At 42.7% G+C, this 18,027-nt stretch overlaps 2 protein-coding genes across 2 annotated transcripts in view; both read right to left on the bottom strand.

Annotated features, from left to right (window-relative positions):
* Window positions 1-72: 72 nt before the first annotated feature.
* pex13 (peroxisomal biogenesis factor 13) lies at window positions 73-3,900 on the bottom strand. Its single transcript, XM_076076915.1, has 4 exons — window positions 3,713-3,900; window positions 2,333-3,072; window positions 1,420-1,542; window positions 73-1,070 (listed from the first exon to the last, which is right to left on the bottom strand). Exons 1-4 carry the CDS (start codon window positions 3,784-3,786, stop codon window positions 748-750), a joined length of 1,260 nt encoding a protein of 419 aa, XP_075933030.1. The 5' UTR covers window positions 3,787-3,900; the 3' UTR covers window positions 73-747.
* Window positions 3,901-12,118: 8,218 nt separating this feature from the next.
* Window positions 12,119-18,027, bottom strand: part of rel (v-rel avian reticuloendotheliosis viral oncogene homolog) — a 14,846-nt gene continuing 8,937 nt past the window's right edge. Inside the window, exons 6-11 of the mRNA XM_076076968.1 lie at window positions 16,753-16,893; window positions 15,402-15,506; window positions 14,968-15,186; window positions 14,766-14,831; window positions 14,578-14,649; window positions 12,119-14,451 (exon numbers count right to left, since the gene is read on the bottom strand). Of these exons, the coding sequence (XP_075933083.1) occupies window positions 13,559-14,451; window positions 14,578-14,649; window positions 14,766-14,831; window positions 14,968-15,186; window positions 15,402-15,506; window positions 16,753-16,893 (1,496 nt within the window). The 3' untranslated portion in view covers window positions 12,119-13,558. The remainder of the gene's footprint in view (window positions 14,452-14,577; window positions 14,650-14,765; window positions 14,832-14,967; window positions 15,187-15,401; window positions 15,507-16,752; window positions 16,894-18,027) is intronic.

Below are 18,027 nucleotides of genomic sequence, written 5' to 3'. Positions count from 1 at the left end.
TTAAAAACGCAATTAAACATGCTTTATATTCACACTTTCCTTCTGATGGTGTTACACAAAAAAGGCAAAACGTGATTTTTAAAATATTTATTTTCAAAATAATTATATTTACACAATTACAATCTGTGACTAACAAACAGCTGAAACAGCTGATTCATTCCTTCTGAATGAATCTAATCACATTTGCCTCACAAAGACAACAAGGACCAAGCAGCCTACAAGTGAGGCCAAGAGACATGATTACCTCATGAAACTGTGTCCTCACACTGTCAGTATACAGATGATGTATCAGTGTGCCTCATTAACTTAAACATTGAGCTAATTATTGTTATTGGACAACATCAAGATATTACATCTTAAATCAGACATGATGTAAAGAACGGCAGTGCACTGTATTTAGAGAACACACTAGACTTTCTTTCTTTCACAAGAAATGTCAGGATAACCTCCTAATTTAAGACACGCTGGTTCTAAACAGAACAGCAAAACAGGATACCTGTGTATGGAAACCCGTTTTGACCTTTAACCTTATCAGAAGGTCCAGATGGTGTTCGATGATTTCAATAATAAGCTTTGGAACTACTTTGAGAAATTCTCAACGGAGGTCAATGGTGTTTTCCTAAATATCTACTGTCAGCTGATTATGAGTCAAGCTTCAGAGTTAAACGCTGCAAACGAATACTGACTGAGCCAACCGAATATGTGAACACACACAAACTTGCATACAGAGAAAGGCACGAACAGACATCACAGGTCAGTCTTCTCGGGGATGTTTAGCACCGTGCTGGAGCTGGATGTTCCCGGGCTGAAGGGGGCCGGCGCTCCTCTGTACGCCGACTCCAGCAGCACCTCCGTGGAGACCGAGGCGGAGGCCGAACCGAGGCCCGGGGCGGGGCTGGACTGTGGGTGTGCGGCAGTGTTCCCTTGCTGCACCTCAGCGAGCCTCTCCATCTCCGCGTGCTTTAGGCCCCGCCTCTTGCCCAGGACCTTGACGTAGTTGGCGGGGACGAGTCCCGTGGTCTGGCCGTCCGTGCTGGCCAGCAGCCAGCCGCGCACCTTCGGCTGGTGCTCTGAACACAGGGGAGAGTCAAAGGTCATCCACACGGGGTAAACACCAACTATCTCAGCTCTATTTTCCCAAAAGCAGGCCTTTCTCTTCCATCATTTACAATTTTTTTGTCACTCAAAAGACAAACTTTTACAGGCTTTTTGACTGATGTCTCTGTAGTACACAACATACACTTATTATACCACATGGACAGGAAAACCAGAGCTGTAACCCCACCTCTCCCTGATGAGGATAATATCCTCTATGACCGTATAAATGTATTTCTATGTTGCAACATTGACATATATCTCTAAAATAATACTTCAACTCATAAAATGTGTTAAACCCGCAGTGGTTTAAAGAGCTCTCACCTTTCGGGGCGAGGTTGAGCATGTCTCCGGCCCGCACAGAAATCTCCTCCTCGGACGCCCCTAAAAAGTCATACTCGACTCGGGCCACCACGTGGTCGTCCTCCCCGCTGGCCCAGTTAGTGGCTGAAGAAAGAAACGCAAAACACAGTCAATTGTTAAGTGTTCATTCCAGGTAGTTTGTAAAGCCAGCAGTCGGAAGCTGAAATTAAGTTTTATTTCCTCACGTGCCACCGTCGTGTAGGTCAGTGACCTTTTCTACCGGCCACTCAAATGTTTTGTCTGCCACCTCTGAAGTCTACACTGAGTCAGGAGTACCAGGCAGTAGAAATATGGGATACGTCATGTAACCTTAATCCCTGAATATTTTTGGAACTGACACTAAATTAATCTGCCATGGTGGCAGGCGACCTGAAATTTTTACCTGCTTCCTTTTTGACTTTTGTCCATTCGTTGTTATTATTGTCATTAGCAGTGTTATTGCTGTTGATTTGTATTTTATTTTGGCGGTGTTTTGGTGGCAGATTCCATGTTTTTCTTTCGTTATTCGTTCCCTTTTTGGATTTTCATCCCATATTTGTTTTTACATTGTGATGTAGTGGTTTTGAAGGGACCCCAGGAAGAGGAGTTTCTACCTTGGTAGTAGGGAACGGGAATTCTGTGTAAATAAAATAAATACATAAACATTTACTCAAGCAGGCTAATTTCATTTCCTGCCAGCAGTAATTGTGATTAGCTGGAAAGAACACCGGCATTATTTTGGGCCATGATGGCACAAAGGTGAAAGCTGCTGATCTAAAGTCCAGAGAAAAAGGGGGACGGCTCCTGATCTTACAGTTAAAACTTAAATGTGTGTCAAAATGTAGAAGTTCAACGTCTCATCTGCAATTGCAAAAATCCTGAATGTTAGTCTCACCGGTCTCTTCAGAGCCAGGGCCCGAGCTCAGCAGTTTCCAGATGAGGTAGGGTCCCCCCAAGACTACAGCGAAAAACAGAAAGATTGGCCAGGACTTCACGGGCCGACCCTCCATCCCTGCTCCGTCCCCTCCGGACGCACTTGTCACCAGGGCATCAGCGGCACTGTCGGCCCACAAGTCGTCTATGTCGGCGTCCGACCTTCGCCCCAGCAGCCTCTGTAACCGCCGGTAGAGGTAGTGCAACATGCGTACCAGAGCTAAGGTTGAAAAAACACTGGTGAGGTGTGCACGCAGCCTCGTCAGGTGGTTGGCCACGTCCAGCACGGCACGGAAACTGTTATACACCGCCGAGTAGGTGGCGTTCAGCATCATGCTGACCGAGCCGAAGGCCTGGACGATGCTCTCGATGGACTGGAAGGCGCCGCGGCTGCTCTCCTCCGCCTGCTGCACGAAGCGGCTGGGGGCCACGTCTTCCGTGTGGGGGAGGCGGCTGTACCCTCCCGCGCCGAAGCCACCACTGAAGCCACCGCCGTAGCCACCGCCGTAGCCACCGCTATAGCCACCGCCATAGCCCCCATACATGGAGCTCCCATAGGGGCTGTAAGAGGAGGTGACGGAGCCGTAGGATGGACGGTAAGCCTGCTGGACGGGACGGGGTGGAACCGGGGGCACCACACGGGTCAGGACAGGAGGGCCCGCAGAGTGGGAGGGGCCTGCAGCTGGTCCAAAGTTTGCAGATCTGTTTGGTGACAAGATCAAGACAAGAAGACATGGGGATCAAAACATCTGTATTCATGTTGTTGTTTTTGTATACAGAAGAGCATAGGGTAGATTTAAATTAGCCAAGGGCCTGGAGCTGGTCTAAAACTACAGAAGGCATTAGGTTAATGATTCTGTGTGATTACATTAGCTTCAACTACCTTAAAAACAACGGTAATCGATAATAACCTTACTCAGATAAGGTCAATACGTGTCACATTTGAATTACTAACGTAACGCTAGATGAACAACAAAGATGGTGATGAGACACGAAGTAGTGAGGGGCAATAAAATACAGTTGCAAGGTTTAAGCTAATGTTTCGTGTACGAGTCATATGTCAGGGCCTCATTGGGCCTAGCTAACGTTAGCTGGTTAGCTAGAAGTATAGCTGGTACTTTGTTTAAATGGCTATCGTCGGTAAAATACTCTGACGAATGGAAACTTTTTGATAGGCCAATGGTTTATAGCACCATTGTTTGGGGGATTTCGCCAGGCTTGTGCAGCTACATTAGCGTAAGCTAGCTAACGCAGCAACAACATCGAACCAGCTACAGTCAGTAAACACAAAAGTTGTCCTACGATACCGAGCTAGCTAACGCGGCTATTACAGCCCGTGTACCTGTAATTTATAGGCGCACTCATTGCCCCCGGAATCCGCCTTTCCCATGGCTTTTGTGGAGGCTGTTGATCCATCGTTAAATATACATCCACAGAGTTTGACCAATAATAAGAACTCTCTTCCGGGATTCCTAATATCACCTTCCGGACCCTGTCCCAGTTTGTCCTGTTGCGTTCCAGGTCACCTCGTAATCTCCTATTTCTGATGTTGGAGAGAGATTTTATTCTTTTTTTTTTTTTTACAAAGAATATATGGAAACTGACAACAGTACACAGTCCAACTAATGCCATAAAAATGTCATTACATTGTATGTCATAAAAACTAATATAATATAGTATGTCATAAAACTTTGTAATCTAGTGTGTGTGTCATAGAAATCCCATAAAAATATAGTAGTGTAGCATGCCATAAAAATAATCTAGTATGTTTTAATAAATGTCTTAGTATAATGTGCCATTAAAATATTATAAAGAATGTCATGAAAACATTTAATTGTATAGTAACCCCTGAAAAAATATAGAATAGTATTCCATAAAAAACAATATAGTATGTTATGAAAAATATCCTTGTATATTATGCCATAAAATAAATAATAAAATAGTTTTACCTCTCAAATCCTGAGTTGTTTTTTGCACTGAAGACGCTTAAACGATTGAATGCACATCTCGCTTCTGTCCAGCAGAGGTCGCTGTGACTTATCACAAAAGAAGAGGATAAAAGGGAATATCCCTCCTCTGTAATACACTGTATTTAAATTAAGAACACATGTTTTCATGGCTATTGTTCTCACTAATGTCCAGTCACATTGACAGCAGTCATTTTAAATTCCTATAGATTTGGCTGAAGAGAAACATCCCCACTGCCCTATGGTATGCACTTCATCAGTATGTAGTAACCTGCACTAGGACATTCAGATATAAAGTGTGAGCTGAATGAACATTATTGCACTTTTCCACTCTTCCGAACACTCAAAACACTTTAACATTACATGTCACCATTCACCCATTCATTCACTGATGACAGGGGCTACCATGCAAGGTGCCACTTGCCCATCAGGAGTAACTAACATTCACACACATTCACACACCGTAGGCACACAGCTACGGGAGCAATTTGGGGTTTCCCAAGGACACGGGGATCGAACAACCGATCCTCTGATTGATTGAAGACCCTGCTCTACCACTGACCCACAGTAGTTAACTATTGTTAAATATTCTACGAAATGCCCCTTCATAAGAAGATAGTTGTCCCCCTTTTAAAAATAATTCTCTAAATCCATTCTAAGAAAGAAAAAAACACGTTCTTCCCATTATTTCACACAATCAGACCACTGACGGAGACTTGAATGTTAATAAATCTAACAAACTGTATAGAGGCTTTTTTGTTGTTGCTGTCAGATTTGGGTACAAACACTATTTCCTACGCCAGTCTCCTTTGATTGCCGACGTTGCAGCTCCTGAGATTTGACTTGTATGACGTGTGTGAATTGGGTTTGAGGGGTGGATCCCCCCTTTGGGCTCTCACCAAGTGTGGATCAGTCAACCCCGTAGTAAGGTTTGGGGAGGGGGTGGCTTGAGCTGCAGCTATTGCGTAAGGAGAGCAGCTCTTGAGCGCAAGCAGTGGGCGCAGAGGTGTGCGGTGTGGTTTGAGGAGGGAGCCCCGTGATGTCAAGTGTCGTGCGTTGAAGAGCTGACGCTTTAGAGTCGCCGTGGGGTGGGACGAACAGAAGGTGCCTGTGTGTGTGTTGGTGACATGACGGAGTAAGGTGGGACTCCAAAGTGTCGGTCCCCTGATGCCGCCGTGCGTGGGAAGACGCTTGAGATGATGGTCCTGGTATTTGGGGTTTGACCTTTTTGTTGGTGATAGCCCACGGGAAGATCACAGACTGTAAAGGATCTTTACAGTTTTTACTTGGCTCTAGAAAAAGAGACGCTATCTGACAAAAACAACCAAACTTAATAACATTTTTGAAAATTTTGAATGTATTTTACAACTTACTGGAGCATAATGACATTCGAATCAATGAGCAAACAAGGAACTGATATGACTGGTATTAGAGCTGTGCTTACTGTTATTTATTTATTTGTTTGTTTATTTAGTTATTTATAAAAAATCAAATCTCTAATTTCTTTTATTTATTTATTTCTTCCTTTATTATCCTATATTTCATCTTTGTTTTTGTTTGTTTTTCTATTACTTCTTGTTTCCCTTTTCAGAAAAGACGATAAAGAGATGTTTAAAAAGATAAATAAATAGAGGATAATTACATTTAATGAATAAATTAAATGGGGAAAAGTATGAAGACACCCAAACATTACACTCATATATGTAAATATGCTGCAGCCACTGATTTCAGGCTTTCCACCAGATTTTTGGGACTTGGCTGCAGGGGTTTGGCTCCAAATCGTGAACCTTTAAAATGAAATGTGAGTACATCGCTCTTTAGATGAACTGCTCCGCAGCTTGTAGACGCCTCAGATTCTTGGCGAGAGTTAGACGAGAAGATCGACGGCACTCTCATGTCTGTCCGTTGGAGGTCATGGAGACGGTTAGCTTAGCTTAGCATAAAGACTGGGAACAGTCGGAAACAGCTAGCCTGACTACAGGTTAAAAAAATATGCATAGCAGCAACCCTAACGCACACTAACTAACATGTTGTATCTAGTTTGTTTCACTCACACTAAAACTGAAGTGGAGTCTAATTTACAGCAAGAAAGTGGATAGTATTTTCTGAAAATATAGACTATAACTATTCTTTCAAGTGAATCTAAGGGCCAAAGTATTTTAGAGAGATACTTTTGGCCATATAGTTTATGATATTGATATAAGTTAAAGGCATGGAAAAAGGAGAATTTAGCAGTATAAGCTGCTCAAGCAAGTGTACTCGGATTATCCGGTGTCCTGCTGTTGGATGGTCACGAAATGCACTGGAGGCAATTGCATGAGTTTTCTCTCTAAGGGCTGTCTGACATTTTTAAGAGGAAATGTTGCCAATTATTGCAGACGCATTTCAAAGAGATTGAAAAAAGATTTGCTGGGGCTGCCTCGAATTTACCCTGTATATTCCTGTGTTTATACAACCATGGTAGAATCCCTAAGCTTTCCCTCACACCCATATCTGCCTTTCTGTTTGTGCAATCGACTGGCTAATCGACTGGCCCAACCAGACCTATGACTTCCCTCACCCCAACGCAGCATTCCTTTACTCGTTCTGAAATTCCACTGTTCCTGACTTGTTGTATGGTGTATTTTTGCTGGGCACCACGCTGGATTGGCCTGAATGTAATGTGGGAACTTTTCACAAAACGCTGGTTCCTCCTTGCTCCGTGCGTGTCAGTGTGTCTTCTCTTTGTGCTGCAAACGTATGTATTGCAATAAGTATTAATGACAGATGGGAAGATGGAGGCTTGTACAAAAGTGGAACTGTCAAGAGAAATTGTTGACAGAACATACAGAACTCAGTTTTTAGCCTGTGCGCACACACACACAGAATGTTGACATGGTTGTGTGGCTGCTTATGAAAAAGGGAAATACAGTAACTGAAGGGACAATACGGTAGTTTCTATTATTGAAATAAAACGAACTGAGAGGCAACAAGTTCTATTATCTGAGGTGTAAACGTAAAAAGGAAGACAGAAACTGTTTAGAAAGTTGAGAAAAAATGGTCTGAAGTTTGAAGGCTACTTATCCAAAGTGTGTATATAAGTTGGAAACACTAAGGATGATAATATTAGTATGATATCAGATACTGTAGGCCACTACGAAGCCTGTTTGGAAAATCTGGGGGCATTTAAGCTAGTTAGAGCTAGCTTAGCTTGATGAGTTAGCTTCCAACACAGCTTATTTATCTGCTACTTTTTTTCTCTACTTTGATCACAGCTACTGCCTTACGTATGTGTATAGAATACTGAATTACTAAGATGTTGGAGCATTATTAATTTTACAACTATAGGAAACATTATTAGAAAAGGTCATTGAATTAGCTTTAGCTAAGGCTAGCTGTATTTTCACTTCCAGTCCAGCTAGTTTTACCTAGCTAGTTAAAGCTAATTGGAGGAGTGTCTTTGCAGTTTGCTTTTTACCTCTCTTTTGTAGTTTGTGCAAAATTGACATGCTGTTTTAGATCCCTAAATTATACTATCTATGGCATACTAGTTTTATATGGAAAACACATTTTGGCTTTGTAGGGCCCTGTAGTCTATATCAATGTTGAATAGCAGTGTTCTTTTACACTTCTTCCTATCTCACTACATTAGCATACATAAACTTAGAGTATGGTTCCTCGCTTGAGTCACTCATCTTAAGTATAAGACCACTAAAACAATGACATAAACCTGCTGAACACCCTGGAACACATAGGTATTCGCTGCTCTGGTCATACATTCACAGTAAAAGCTTCGTGGGATTTTCCCTTTGCTCTGAAACATGAGTTAGGTCTTGCATGAGGAGCCTCTCTAGCTACACATAAGTACAACACCTATAATTAAAATGTGCTGCAGGAAGTTTGCAAATTGTAGGATCAGGGAAATTGCTCTCAGAGAATGGAAGTAATAACTGCTCTCCATATTTCACAGAGAGATCTTGGCTCAGTGATCTTATAGGTGGAAAAGATGACTATATGTGTTTATGACGTGTGGGCATCATTCCACGAGTTGATGCAGAGGAAGGCCTTTTTTAAATCTTGTTTTGTTCCTAAAACGGTTAATTGCTCTATGCAGACCGGAATCTGGCAAAGTTAACATATTTTATTTCCTCACTGAATAATGTATTTATTCCCATGGGGCAGATATTCTGCATAAACATCTGCATAAAAAAACAAAAACAAAAACAAATCATGTTTGTCTTCATATTCATAGTTACGTGTAGTAATATGAAACCCCAGATAGTTGTTTTTAACTTGTTTGAATTTAATGTGAATCCACATACAATGGGCATCAAACTCAATATATGAGGAATAGATAGAGGAAGTGGATAAATACCAATAAAATCTAACTTTCTATTATCAGTGCTGCAGGCACACACCTCTACCAGAGCACTGTTGTTGTTCGAATGCATCTGTGACACGCACGCCCTGTGGTAACCCCGGCCATGATAAGGTGAGATAATGGCGCGTTCATTCAGGTGGAGTGTGACCGGATGCCTGTGTCGTCAGCAACCATTTGCAGTGAGCAAGGGTTTGCAAGCTTCACAGGAAGGAGGAGGAGGGGGAGGGGGGGGGGGGGGCAGCTGAGTGAAGGGGGAGGAGACTGAGCAGCAGAGGAGGGGCATTACTGGAAATAGGTGGCTAAACAGGTCTGGCTGGCCTTTTCCAGGACATGGTTAGGAAATACTGAAAGAGACACACTGCACTAGCGCAGACTCTCCCTATGTGTGCACAGAAAGACAAACACGGCTGCACACACATACGTGACGACATACAGTGTGTGTGACATGTGGCCCCCCCGTGCACTCATGCAGGACTAACTGTTTAACCCCAAGTCCTAAAACTAACTCTTTGCAAAAGTGAAATATCCTGACTGAATTACTTCACCGTGATCTATGTGTCAGTGAAGACATTTGGTCCTCTTGTTATTTACCAATGCACGGATTTGATGTTGCAATACTTTGTTTCATTATACAGCCCTTTACCAGCTGCATTTTTCGGCTCTGGATGAGTAAGCACTGGGTTGAGAACTCACACGTAAACATTGGAGCCCAGGGTTAACATCTACATGAATCAGGAAATAGCTCGAGTCAGCAACAGGTTTTCGTTAGCCCTGGGCTTAATACAGGGCATGCAAAATTCCATGTTGCAGATCTCAAAAGGAATTGTAAGCCCGGACCAAAACCTATAACTTTGTGCTTGAGCTTTTGGACTGCTGCTCTCTGAAATAGAAAAATCTATGTGCAGTAAATGGAGTTTTTCTCTGGACTAAACAACCCTGGCAGTGAAGTCTCCAGTGAACTCGGGCCAACATCAAGAGAGAAATTGCGCCAGCCCAACTCAGATTTCAAAACATCAGTGTTTCTGTCAAAAGGACAATGTAGTAGCCCACGTTACAGGAGCACACTATTACTATTATGTCATGTAACCCATAATAAAACACTTTCTCTGTCAACTCATCAATCCTGTTTCCAACAACAAGCGCTGATAAACCCATTGTGCGCTACCCGCCAACTTTAACGGCCGACAGACCAAGTTAGCGACTAGCTGTTGAACATAGTGGAGCATTTAGCAGCTAGCGAGCCAAAACAGAGCCATAAGGAGAGTGAATAGGACTTAACAGGTGGCGAAAAACACAACTTCAAATGACGGCTGAGGCTGCTCCATATCTCAATAATATCAGTAGTTATATTCTAGTAATAGCTAACACGTAAGCCTTTTCAACGTGTCATTTTTAGCTTGTTGTTGTTGGAGTTTTGACCAAAATAATGGACCAATGCTGTAAACTTCTCGAGGCTATTCTAATAGTACTTAGATGTTTTCATAACCACCGGTTGACTGCATGCATCGAAATGACAAAAAACTGTAGACTCAATTGAGGGATCAATAATAAAAAAAAAAGATAAAATCAGTGAATCAAAACCAAAAGCCTGTGAGCGGATTGTTGACAGTATCCGGCGTGTTGAGGTTAAAATCGGGGTTCACTGGTTCCTTATAACAACGAGACAGGAAGGATGCTGCATGCAGCGTTTCACCTCAGTCTCCTTTAATACGAGAGAAAACAAACATCCAATGTCGTACATCCTGGATTCCTTGGTAGTGACGCCTCAGGACACACTGCTTGAAAAGTACCTTTGCGTTATTGAATGCAGAATTTTTCGAGAAATAAGATTAGAATCAACATTCATCGATTGTGATGAAAATATGAGCGGCGCTGATGTAAAAATGAAACTGTGCAACTAATTCACAGAGGATCAGTATTGTCGATATAGGTCAAAGCAAAGTATGGCAGGCCGTGATCATTGACTTACTTACATGTATCTTTGGACAGATTTGGTTTGCTCCAGACATGAGCCTTGCTAACTGTTTCCCCTCTGCTCCTAGCTTTTATGCTAAGCTAATGCTATTGATCTTCTAGTCTATCTCTCAGCAAGAAAGTGATTAAGCACTTTCCCCAAAATGTTGAACCATCTTTCAGCTGTAAACGACTCGCACGTTGTGCGACACGTTGCAGTTTGACGTGGGGTTATGAGCCGCACCATTTCTTTGCTGGGAGCAGTTACCTCAGCTGTTTCCAGTCTTTACACTTCACTAGACTAACCGAATGCTGGCTGTAGACTTGGAGTATCTCTTCAGAAATGAAAATGGCTCAAAAGCGATGTAAAGCTGAAGGATTAAACACTTCTACATTTCTGCATGGACATGAAAGCAAAAGGTTTCAATTGGGCCAAGAAAAAGCCAGGTTTCATTGCCATCACCGCTCAGACTTTCAGTTCCAGTTCAGTCTAGCTTTGTTTGGATTTGCCACGTTGTTTTGTCTGGTTAAGAAGAGGAAGACAATGTTTTGGCCTTGAGCAAAATCCTGATGACAAGTTAGGTGAGGACAAGTCCAGTGAAGCTCAAACTGAAAGTGAAGTCATGTGGCTCATCGCTCACCACTTTGTTGTTGAGACACGCCGAAGTCAGAATCACGAAGACATGCTCACCGTCAGGCGCGGCATTATCTCTCAAGGCCAAAGCTTTCTGCCTACAGACACTCCTTAGAAACTATCAGCTGATTGCAGCCCAGTGCATCATACTGTAGCTTCTTGCTCCATTGATTCATGGTATCATCAGTCACTTCAAAACATAACCTATGAGGAAATCTGGGGACTTTGGCACAATATTGGGAGACTTTTACAAAGCTGGGGAGGTTGTAATTTAACCACCCTTCGAAATCATTAGTCCGGTTGTATTAAACCACAGGTAACAGTAGCAACCACACTGATGCGTTAGTGTGTCAACTCTAAAATGAGATTATGGTTGAAGTACCTCAAACTTGCATTCTTTCTAATGGCCAGCAGGGGGCGACTCCTCTGGTTGCAAAAAAAAGTCTGATTGTATAGAAGTCTATGAGAAAATGACTACTTCTCACTTGATTTATTCCCTCAGTAAACATTGTGAACATGAGTTTATGGTCTCAATCTCTAGTTTCAAGTCTTCTTCAATACAGCATGATGTTCATTTAGTAAATTATGGTCCATTTGGAGTCAAACAGACCATAAAGCAGGGTATGCTTTAGGGCGGGGCTACCTTGTGATTGACGTGTTCTGGTCTGGGTGTTGTCCATGTTTTCGTCTTAAATCTTAAACTCTTTCACAGTGTGTTTTCAGTTCATGAAAGTTATTTGAAACATTTTGGTCGCCTAAAAGTTACGTTTGGTTGTATTTTGCTGCACCCTCTCGTGTCACCTCTCGTTGGAAAAAAACCCAACATGGAACATGTAGAATAAGACAGACTCTGTTTATTAAGAACTGATCTTGTAGAAAAATCCAAAAATAGCAAATCTTACAAACTAGTCATCAAAAATATTTACTTCCTTTTACAACCAAAAAGCTTCTGAAGGGCATACAAGTAGAAAAACAACATGCTAGGATGAGCTAGACTACAGTTGACAGTTTAGCATCAGACAACCACAATGTCCTTGAGCGAGGCGCTCTGTGAAGATATCGATAAGCTCAGCTGAACGAATGAAACATCAATAAAGTACAAAATTTCTTTATATAAAAAAAAACATATAGTAGAAATGCTCTGAGAACTCTGAATAACACATGTGATCACTGTTATGACATAGTCATTACAAAGGAAAGACAACACTAAATGTGCTTCCTCCCACTTCCTCAATGGAAATTTCAGTACCTTGCCAGTTCTTGAGCGTTTCAGCATTGTTATTGCTTTCACTCTCAACTATGGCTTACATGTATGTACAGAGCGCATTTATAACAGCAAATACTCTGCTAAGAAATCAATAAAACAGTACAATATGTAAGAATTCCTTTACAAAGCAAAAAAAGTGTGTACAACCATGATAACAAGCCATATTGTCTGCTCTAATTTCCAATCCCTAACATACACATTTGCCCCCGTTTTATTTCCAAAATCAAACACTCTACCATACATTATGTTCACAGTGAATCCAACTTCACATGAAAAAGACAAAGAAAGAAAGTAGTACATTCACTTCTGCAGAATTCTAACTTTGGCTTGGAAACCATGAGCATGTTGTTGGTCATCTTTACAACCTAAGATGTTTTATCCCCATACTTCACCGTGCAGAAAGAAGCCAGTTGAACTCATGAGAGCTCAGTTTAATTGACTAGTCTGGAGAATATCCACTAAAAGCCTCAACACCAGCAGCTGGAAATCAATCAGTGAATTAGGGGGAGTAATTTGAACGACAGTCCCAACAGTCCATTGGTTAAAGGTCAGGGTGTAACCTGAACAGGCGTCCTTAATATAAATGCAAATAGGTTCTGAAACTGCATGGTTCTCGTCTAAAATGAACCAAGAAATCAAATTTGATTAATCATTTTTAACAGAATGGTGTCTTTCCATATATTGGGAAGCAAAAGCCAATGCTTACCAAGCCATAGATGGCCAATCAAGTGTAGGAACCACCCTTGGTGATGTCTCTGCTAAAGAAGGAACTAGTTTGTAATCAATTGCACCTCCTAGAAACAACGCCTTTGTCTGGTTGTAGATTCCACATGGCTATAATTTTATGTAATTCGCCCACTGATGTAATAACCCAAGCAAATGCCCACTGATCCTTACTGGGCCAATATGGATGAAGCAAAATCTCTGTCTTTGCAAGGCTAAACAAGACCAACGTATTCCTCTGAGCTGCATCTGTTTATTTTTTGACACCGAAAATGTCACTCCTTTTAGTCACTTTGTCGAGTTGCTTTGATCCAGTCAGCCAAAGTTGTAAAGTGGCCTTCGGATGCCATGTCGTTGCCTGAGTACGGATTTTCCTGATTTTTATGAGGCTGGGTGTTGCCACAAGCATCTTGCATCATTGGAATCATGTTGATGCCGTTGCTTATAGGACGAGGAAGCAAGTTGGTATAAGTATTTTCTTGGCTTTCGCTCGGGGATTGCATGACGGAAGAATGGGTCTCTTGTCGCATTGTGATCTGGGGCTCCTGCTTCAGCTGAGGCCCTCCTCCCACCAGGCCCTTCAAAAAATCGTCCCCTTCCATTTCCCCTACGAAGGAGAAAGAGCCCAGCCCCTGTGAGCCCCCTCCACCTCCGGGTACTGACCCGTTAAAGGTGTTCTGGACTTGATTGAGGGTAGTGAAATTGGGCCAAGCAGCCTGGAGACCCTGGTTCTGGTTGCCTGGATGGTTCTGGGCCTGGGTCTCAGATGCGAGCTCCTCCCTTTGGTGCTGCAGCTGGAAGATTGGCTGGCTCATCACAGCAGCTTGGGGGGCTGGATCCAAGCACTGCAAGTCCCTCATGGAGAGCTGAGGGAGGGTGTTATTCTCAAAGCCACTGTGCTCCACTCTGTGGGGGTAACCAGAGACACGGTTTGCCTGCTGTTGCCTGCTGCTATTAGGACGTAGAAGATTGCTCATGGCACCGGACGGGTTTATGGTGACTGTATCCATTGAGAGTGCTGGGTTGGGATTTGCCCATGAATGGCTGACTGGCACAGTGGGAGCCTGCGATGTCATCATAACGTTCTGAGCGCCTGGTTGGAAGACCTGGTTGAATACAGGAGGTTGTTGCGGCATCGAAGGTGTGGGCTGTGGCCTCACGTACATGTTGCTGAGGTCTGGAAAACATACATTGACATTTAGTGTGATAGCAGGGCAGTATTATCCTGATCTGGATGGAAGCGTAGTATAGTTGCTGGCTTAACACCTAACCATTGCAATGTGAGGGAAACAAAGCCAGTTACCTTTTCGCATGTGACTCATGGTACTCTGTGGCACCGCCTTTGGCCGGTTTATTAGACCAGTGAAAGGAACACCTAAAGAAAGGACAGAAACCTTGGTTACAATGCATACATGTACACTGAATCTCATACATGCACATGGGGACATATGAGATGGGCTATATTGATATAAACAGTACCGTAACTCATACCTGACAGTCCTGATATCCTCATCAAGTGCTCTCTTCTGCGCTTTTTCTCATTGTAACCGTAAGGATCTAAAGCAAATGCAAAATGTTCACATGTATCACTTGAATCCACCTGAGACCCCCCCAATTCCTGAAAACCACCAGCGGACACCGACCAATGGCGAGAGTTTGAGTTAATAACACAAAGAAGCAGATCTCTGCTTACCTTTGTCGTCGGGCAGGTATCTAAAATCCATGGCTTCACTGACTTCCTGATCGGAAGGCCGGCGCAACTGCATGTGCACGGTGACCGACTCCGTTACGGAGGTGTTATAATAGGAAGGAGTCTTAAAGACGATGGCCACTTGGCGATGAACGTCGGCCTGGGAGAAGGAGCCTTTGGCCTCCCAACCGTCGTCGGAGAAGAATCGCACCTCGATGTCGTCTGGAGTAAAGTGGGATGATGAGAAGACAGCAATGGAAAACTGAATGAGCATGCAAAGAGATAGGCTCTATGGCTACGAGACGCAAAATGGATTCATGGATGGAAAACAATGGAGAGAAAATGTATGCAAGATATGAGAAATCTGTAAAACGTGTAAAACAACAAAATGCCGATTAGCTGATTGCGAAGGCCAACAGAGCATCGATAGTTTGTACCTTTCTGTACTTTGTCACACAGTAAGAAGATCTCATCCCCTCCCTTGACGCTGCCACTGTTCCGGTTGACCCGACAGATCCTCAGCTCCGCTGTGTTTGGGGCCCCTGATGATGCAGAAACAAGTTGTAACCATACAGCCCAACAGACGCAAACAATCTAAATCAAACTGCATTCTACGAGTGAGATAACATTTGTATTTCCAACAGTGATAGTGTCAGAGTCGGCCTTGACCTGATCTCACTGATGTCCGATTGTGAAAAAACAAAACAGCTTTCGTGGCTCAGTGTAACTTGTTCAATATTTGCCTCAGTTTAGAAAAAGACCACAGTAGGTTTATAGTTGAGGCCTCAGCAGGTTGAGTCACATGTCACAAGAGAGTCAGAAGAGGAAGTGCTCCATGGCAACGGGGTTGTTTGAGGCTTAGTGTGTATAAAGAGCTTCCCCTTTCTCAATGTTTGTGAGGAACACTGAACTAGTTCACTAAGTGCAACACTCAAAACAGAGTTGAGAGAATAACTACTGGACACATGCACACAGGTCTTGCAACAAACACTTGGGTGGAAGCCAGTGCTCCCCAAAAGACAATTTGAAGGTTTTTTTTTATCTTAAAACTATGCAAGTTTACATCATTTTGGACCCATTATTATTTGGCTAGTATAGGCTAATGCCCAGAAAGACGAAACAGATACACACTGCATGAACTGTGTGTGCAAGTTACAACTGTATCGTTGTATCGTCAAATAGAGACTTGACAATGGACAACATGCATATTATTAGTCATCATTGCATAAATATATATGACAAAAATACCAAAGAAAATAAGATATTATTAATTTAATTGAATAGTTTTTATAGTTAAGCAGCATAATATATAATATAATTTAGCTTCTGCTACTGAAAAAAAAGAAAAGAAAACCCATGAGAGATGGGTTTACCAAGAATGTACAGCATATTCCATACCACTTATCCTTCAATGTGAGCTCTTCTTTGCACATTAGTATAATTCCAACGAGGCCATTTTAAATCTTTTGCAAAGGTATTCTCCAACCAACACATTGTTGGAGGGCCTACTCTCTCTATGTGCAGGCCTACTCTCTCTATGTGCAGGCCTACTCTCTCCTGCACTGTATATATTTACACCCCTGGCTTCATGGGTAACTTCTCAATTCTTGCATAGTAAAATTACTTTATCAGCAAGTAGAATATTAATAAAATGCTATGTAAGGGTATGAAATGACATGAATATTAGCATGGCAGTGCCGCGACGTTCTCGCCACATGTAGTTGCCCTAACATGACTTCAGCACGAAGACACACACGCTGTGACGCAGACCGAGCTCAGTCAACTCACTGTTGTCGTAGATGGGGTTGGTGACGATGGGCCCGAGCGGGATGGTGTAGTGGCCGTTCTCGTCCTGCAGGAAGACCTGGATGCACAGGCGCACCACGTTCAGGTCGTACTCCTCCGTCTGCAGCAGCTGCTCACGTGGCACTGAGGTCACACACACACACACATACATAGGTGTCATTATCACAGCTACATGAGAGGTGAGATGATGCATGAGACAAACAACCTGCAATGGAAGCAATGATCACTTATATCACTCTGATTTAAAAAAAAGTATTATCAGCAAAATGTGCAGAATTATAGTACTTCTAATGCAAATATATGACCCTTTTTATACTATTAAACACAATATTATTGGACGATTATTGATGCATTAATGCGTTAGAAGCATTTTACAGTTGTAATTGGATGAGCTTTTTATTTACATATCCATAACAATGCATCATATTTTATAAGCTCCTCATATGTTTTGAATGAAAAAAATAAAATTTAAACAGTAACTACAGCTATCAAAATAAGTGTAGAAAGGGAAAAATTACAATATTAAGTACAAGTATATGTACAGTGCAATTAAATGGAGGCTCGTGGAACTTGTTTTGTGGTGCTCAAAACAAAAAAGTATCACCAACTTTAGGCTATTTATTTTAGGCCATAAACAAATGACGGCAGGCGTTTTGAAGGTGGATATCTCATGATGGACGGCACATCATAATACCCGCGTGGCCAGACAGACACCACTAAACGTTTGCAGTCGCGCGGCTGTAATGTGGGTGAATTGATCGTAAATCTATTTAATCACAGAATGATACCATGGACCAAATGTGCAGAAGAATCGTGTGGTGAACAATTAATGAGAAACGTGTCACACCATCAAAGTGTAGATGGATGGACAGATAGATCTAGTCACATCTGTAGGCCGTCCCCAACACTCCGGATCAACACGTCACAGATAAGCTTTTTTTTTTTTCAAGCCTCCACAGCCCACACTTTTATCTGCAAACACACACACACACACACACGCGTCACACACACCGCCCTCAGAGGTGACGCGAACCTCGAAGGGATAGCTTTATAACTGAGACGCCCCCCCACACACACAGATACATACACACACACACACACACACCATGCTTTCACATCTGCCTACTTTCTCTTCCTCCATCTCTCTCAATTTCTATCTATCGCGCTCATGCCGAGGCCACCTACCGCCTACAATTTGTCACCGCGGTGACGCTCTGCAACGTCACCTTCGGGGTGGAAAGAAGTGCCTGTGTGTGT

Source organism: Anarhichas minor, unplaced genomic scaffold, assembly GCF_050575085.1.
Source record: "Anarhichas minor isolate MPS153535 unplaced genomic scaffold, ASM5057508v1 ptg000058l, whole genome shotgun sequence".
NCBI classification, from domain to species: Eukaryota; Metazoa; Chordata; class Actinopteri; order Perciformes; family Anarhichadidae; genus Anarhichas; species Anarhichas minor.
The sequence above is the reverse complement of the archived record's forward strand: the minus strand, read 5'-3'. Positions and strand labels throughout refer to the sequence as shown.

Bases quoted from the DNA above. Each gene is read 5' to 3' on its own strand.
- pex13 (XM_076076915.1), bottom strand. From the start codon at position 3,786: ATGGATCAACAGCCTCCACAAAAGCCATGGGAAAGGCGGATTCCGGGG. The intron at 3,073-3,712 runs GTACACGGGCTG...GTCACCAAACAG, and splicing joins AGTGCGCCTATAAATTACAG to ATCTGCAAACTTTGGACCAG. The intron at 1,071-1,419 runs GTGAGAGCTCTT...CCCTGTGTTCAG, and splicing joins GCTCAACCTCGCCCCGAAAG to AGCACCAGCCGAAGGTGCGC.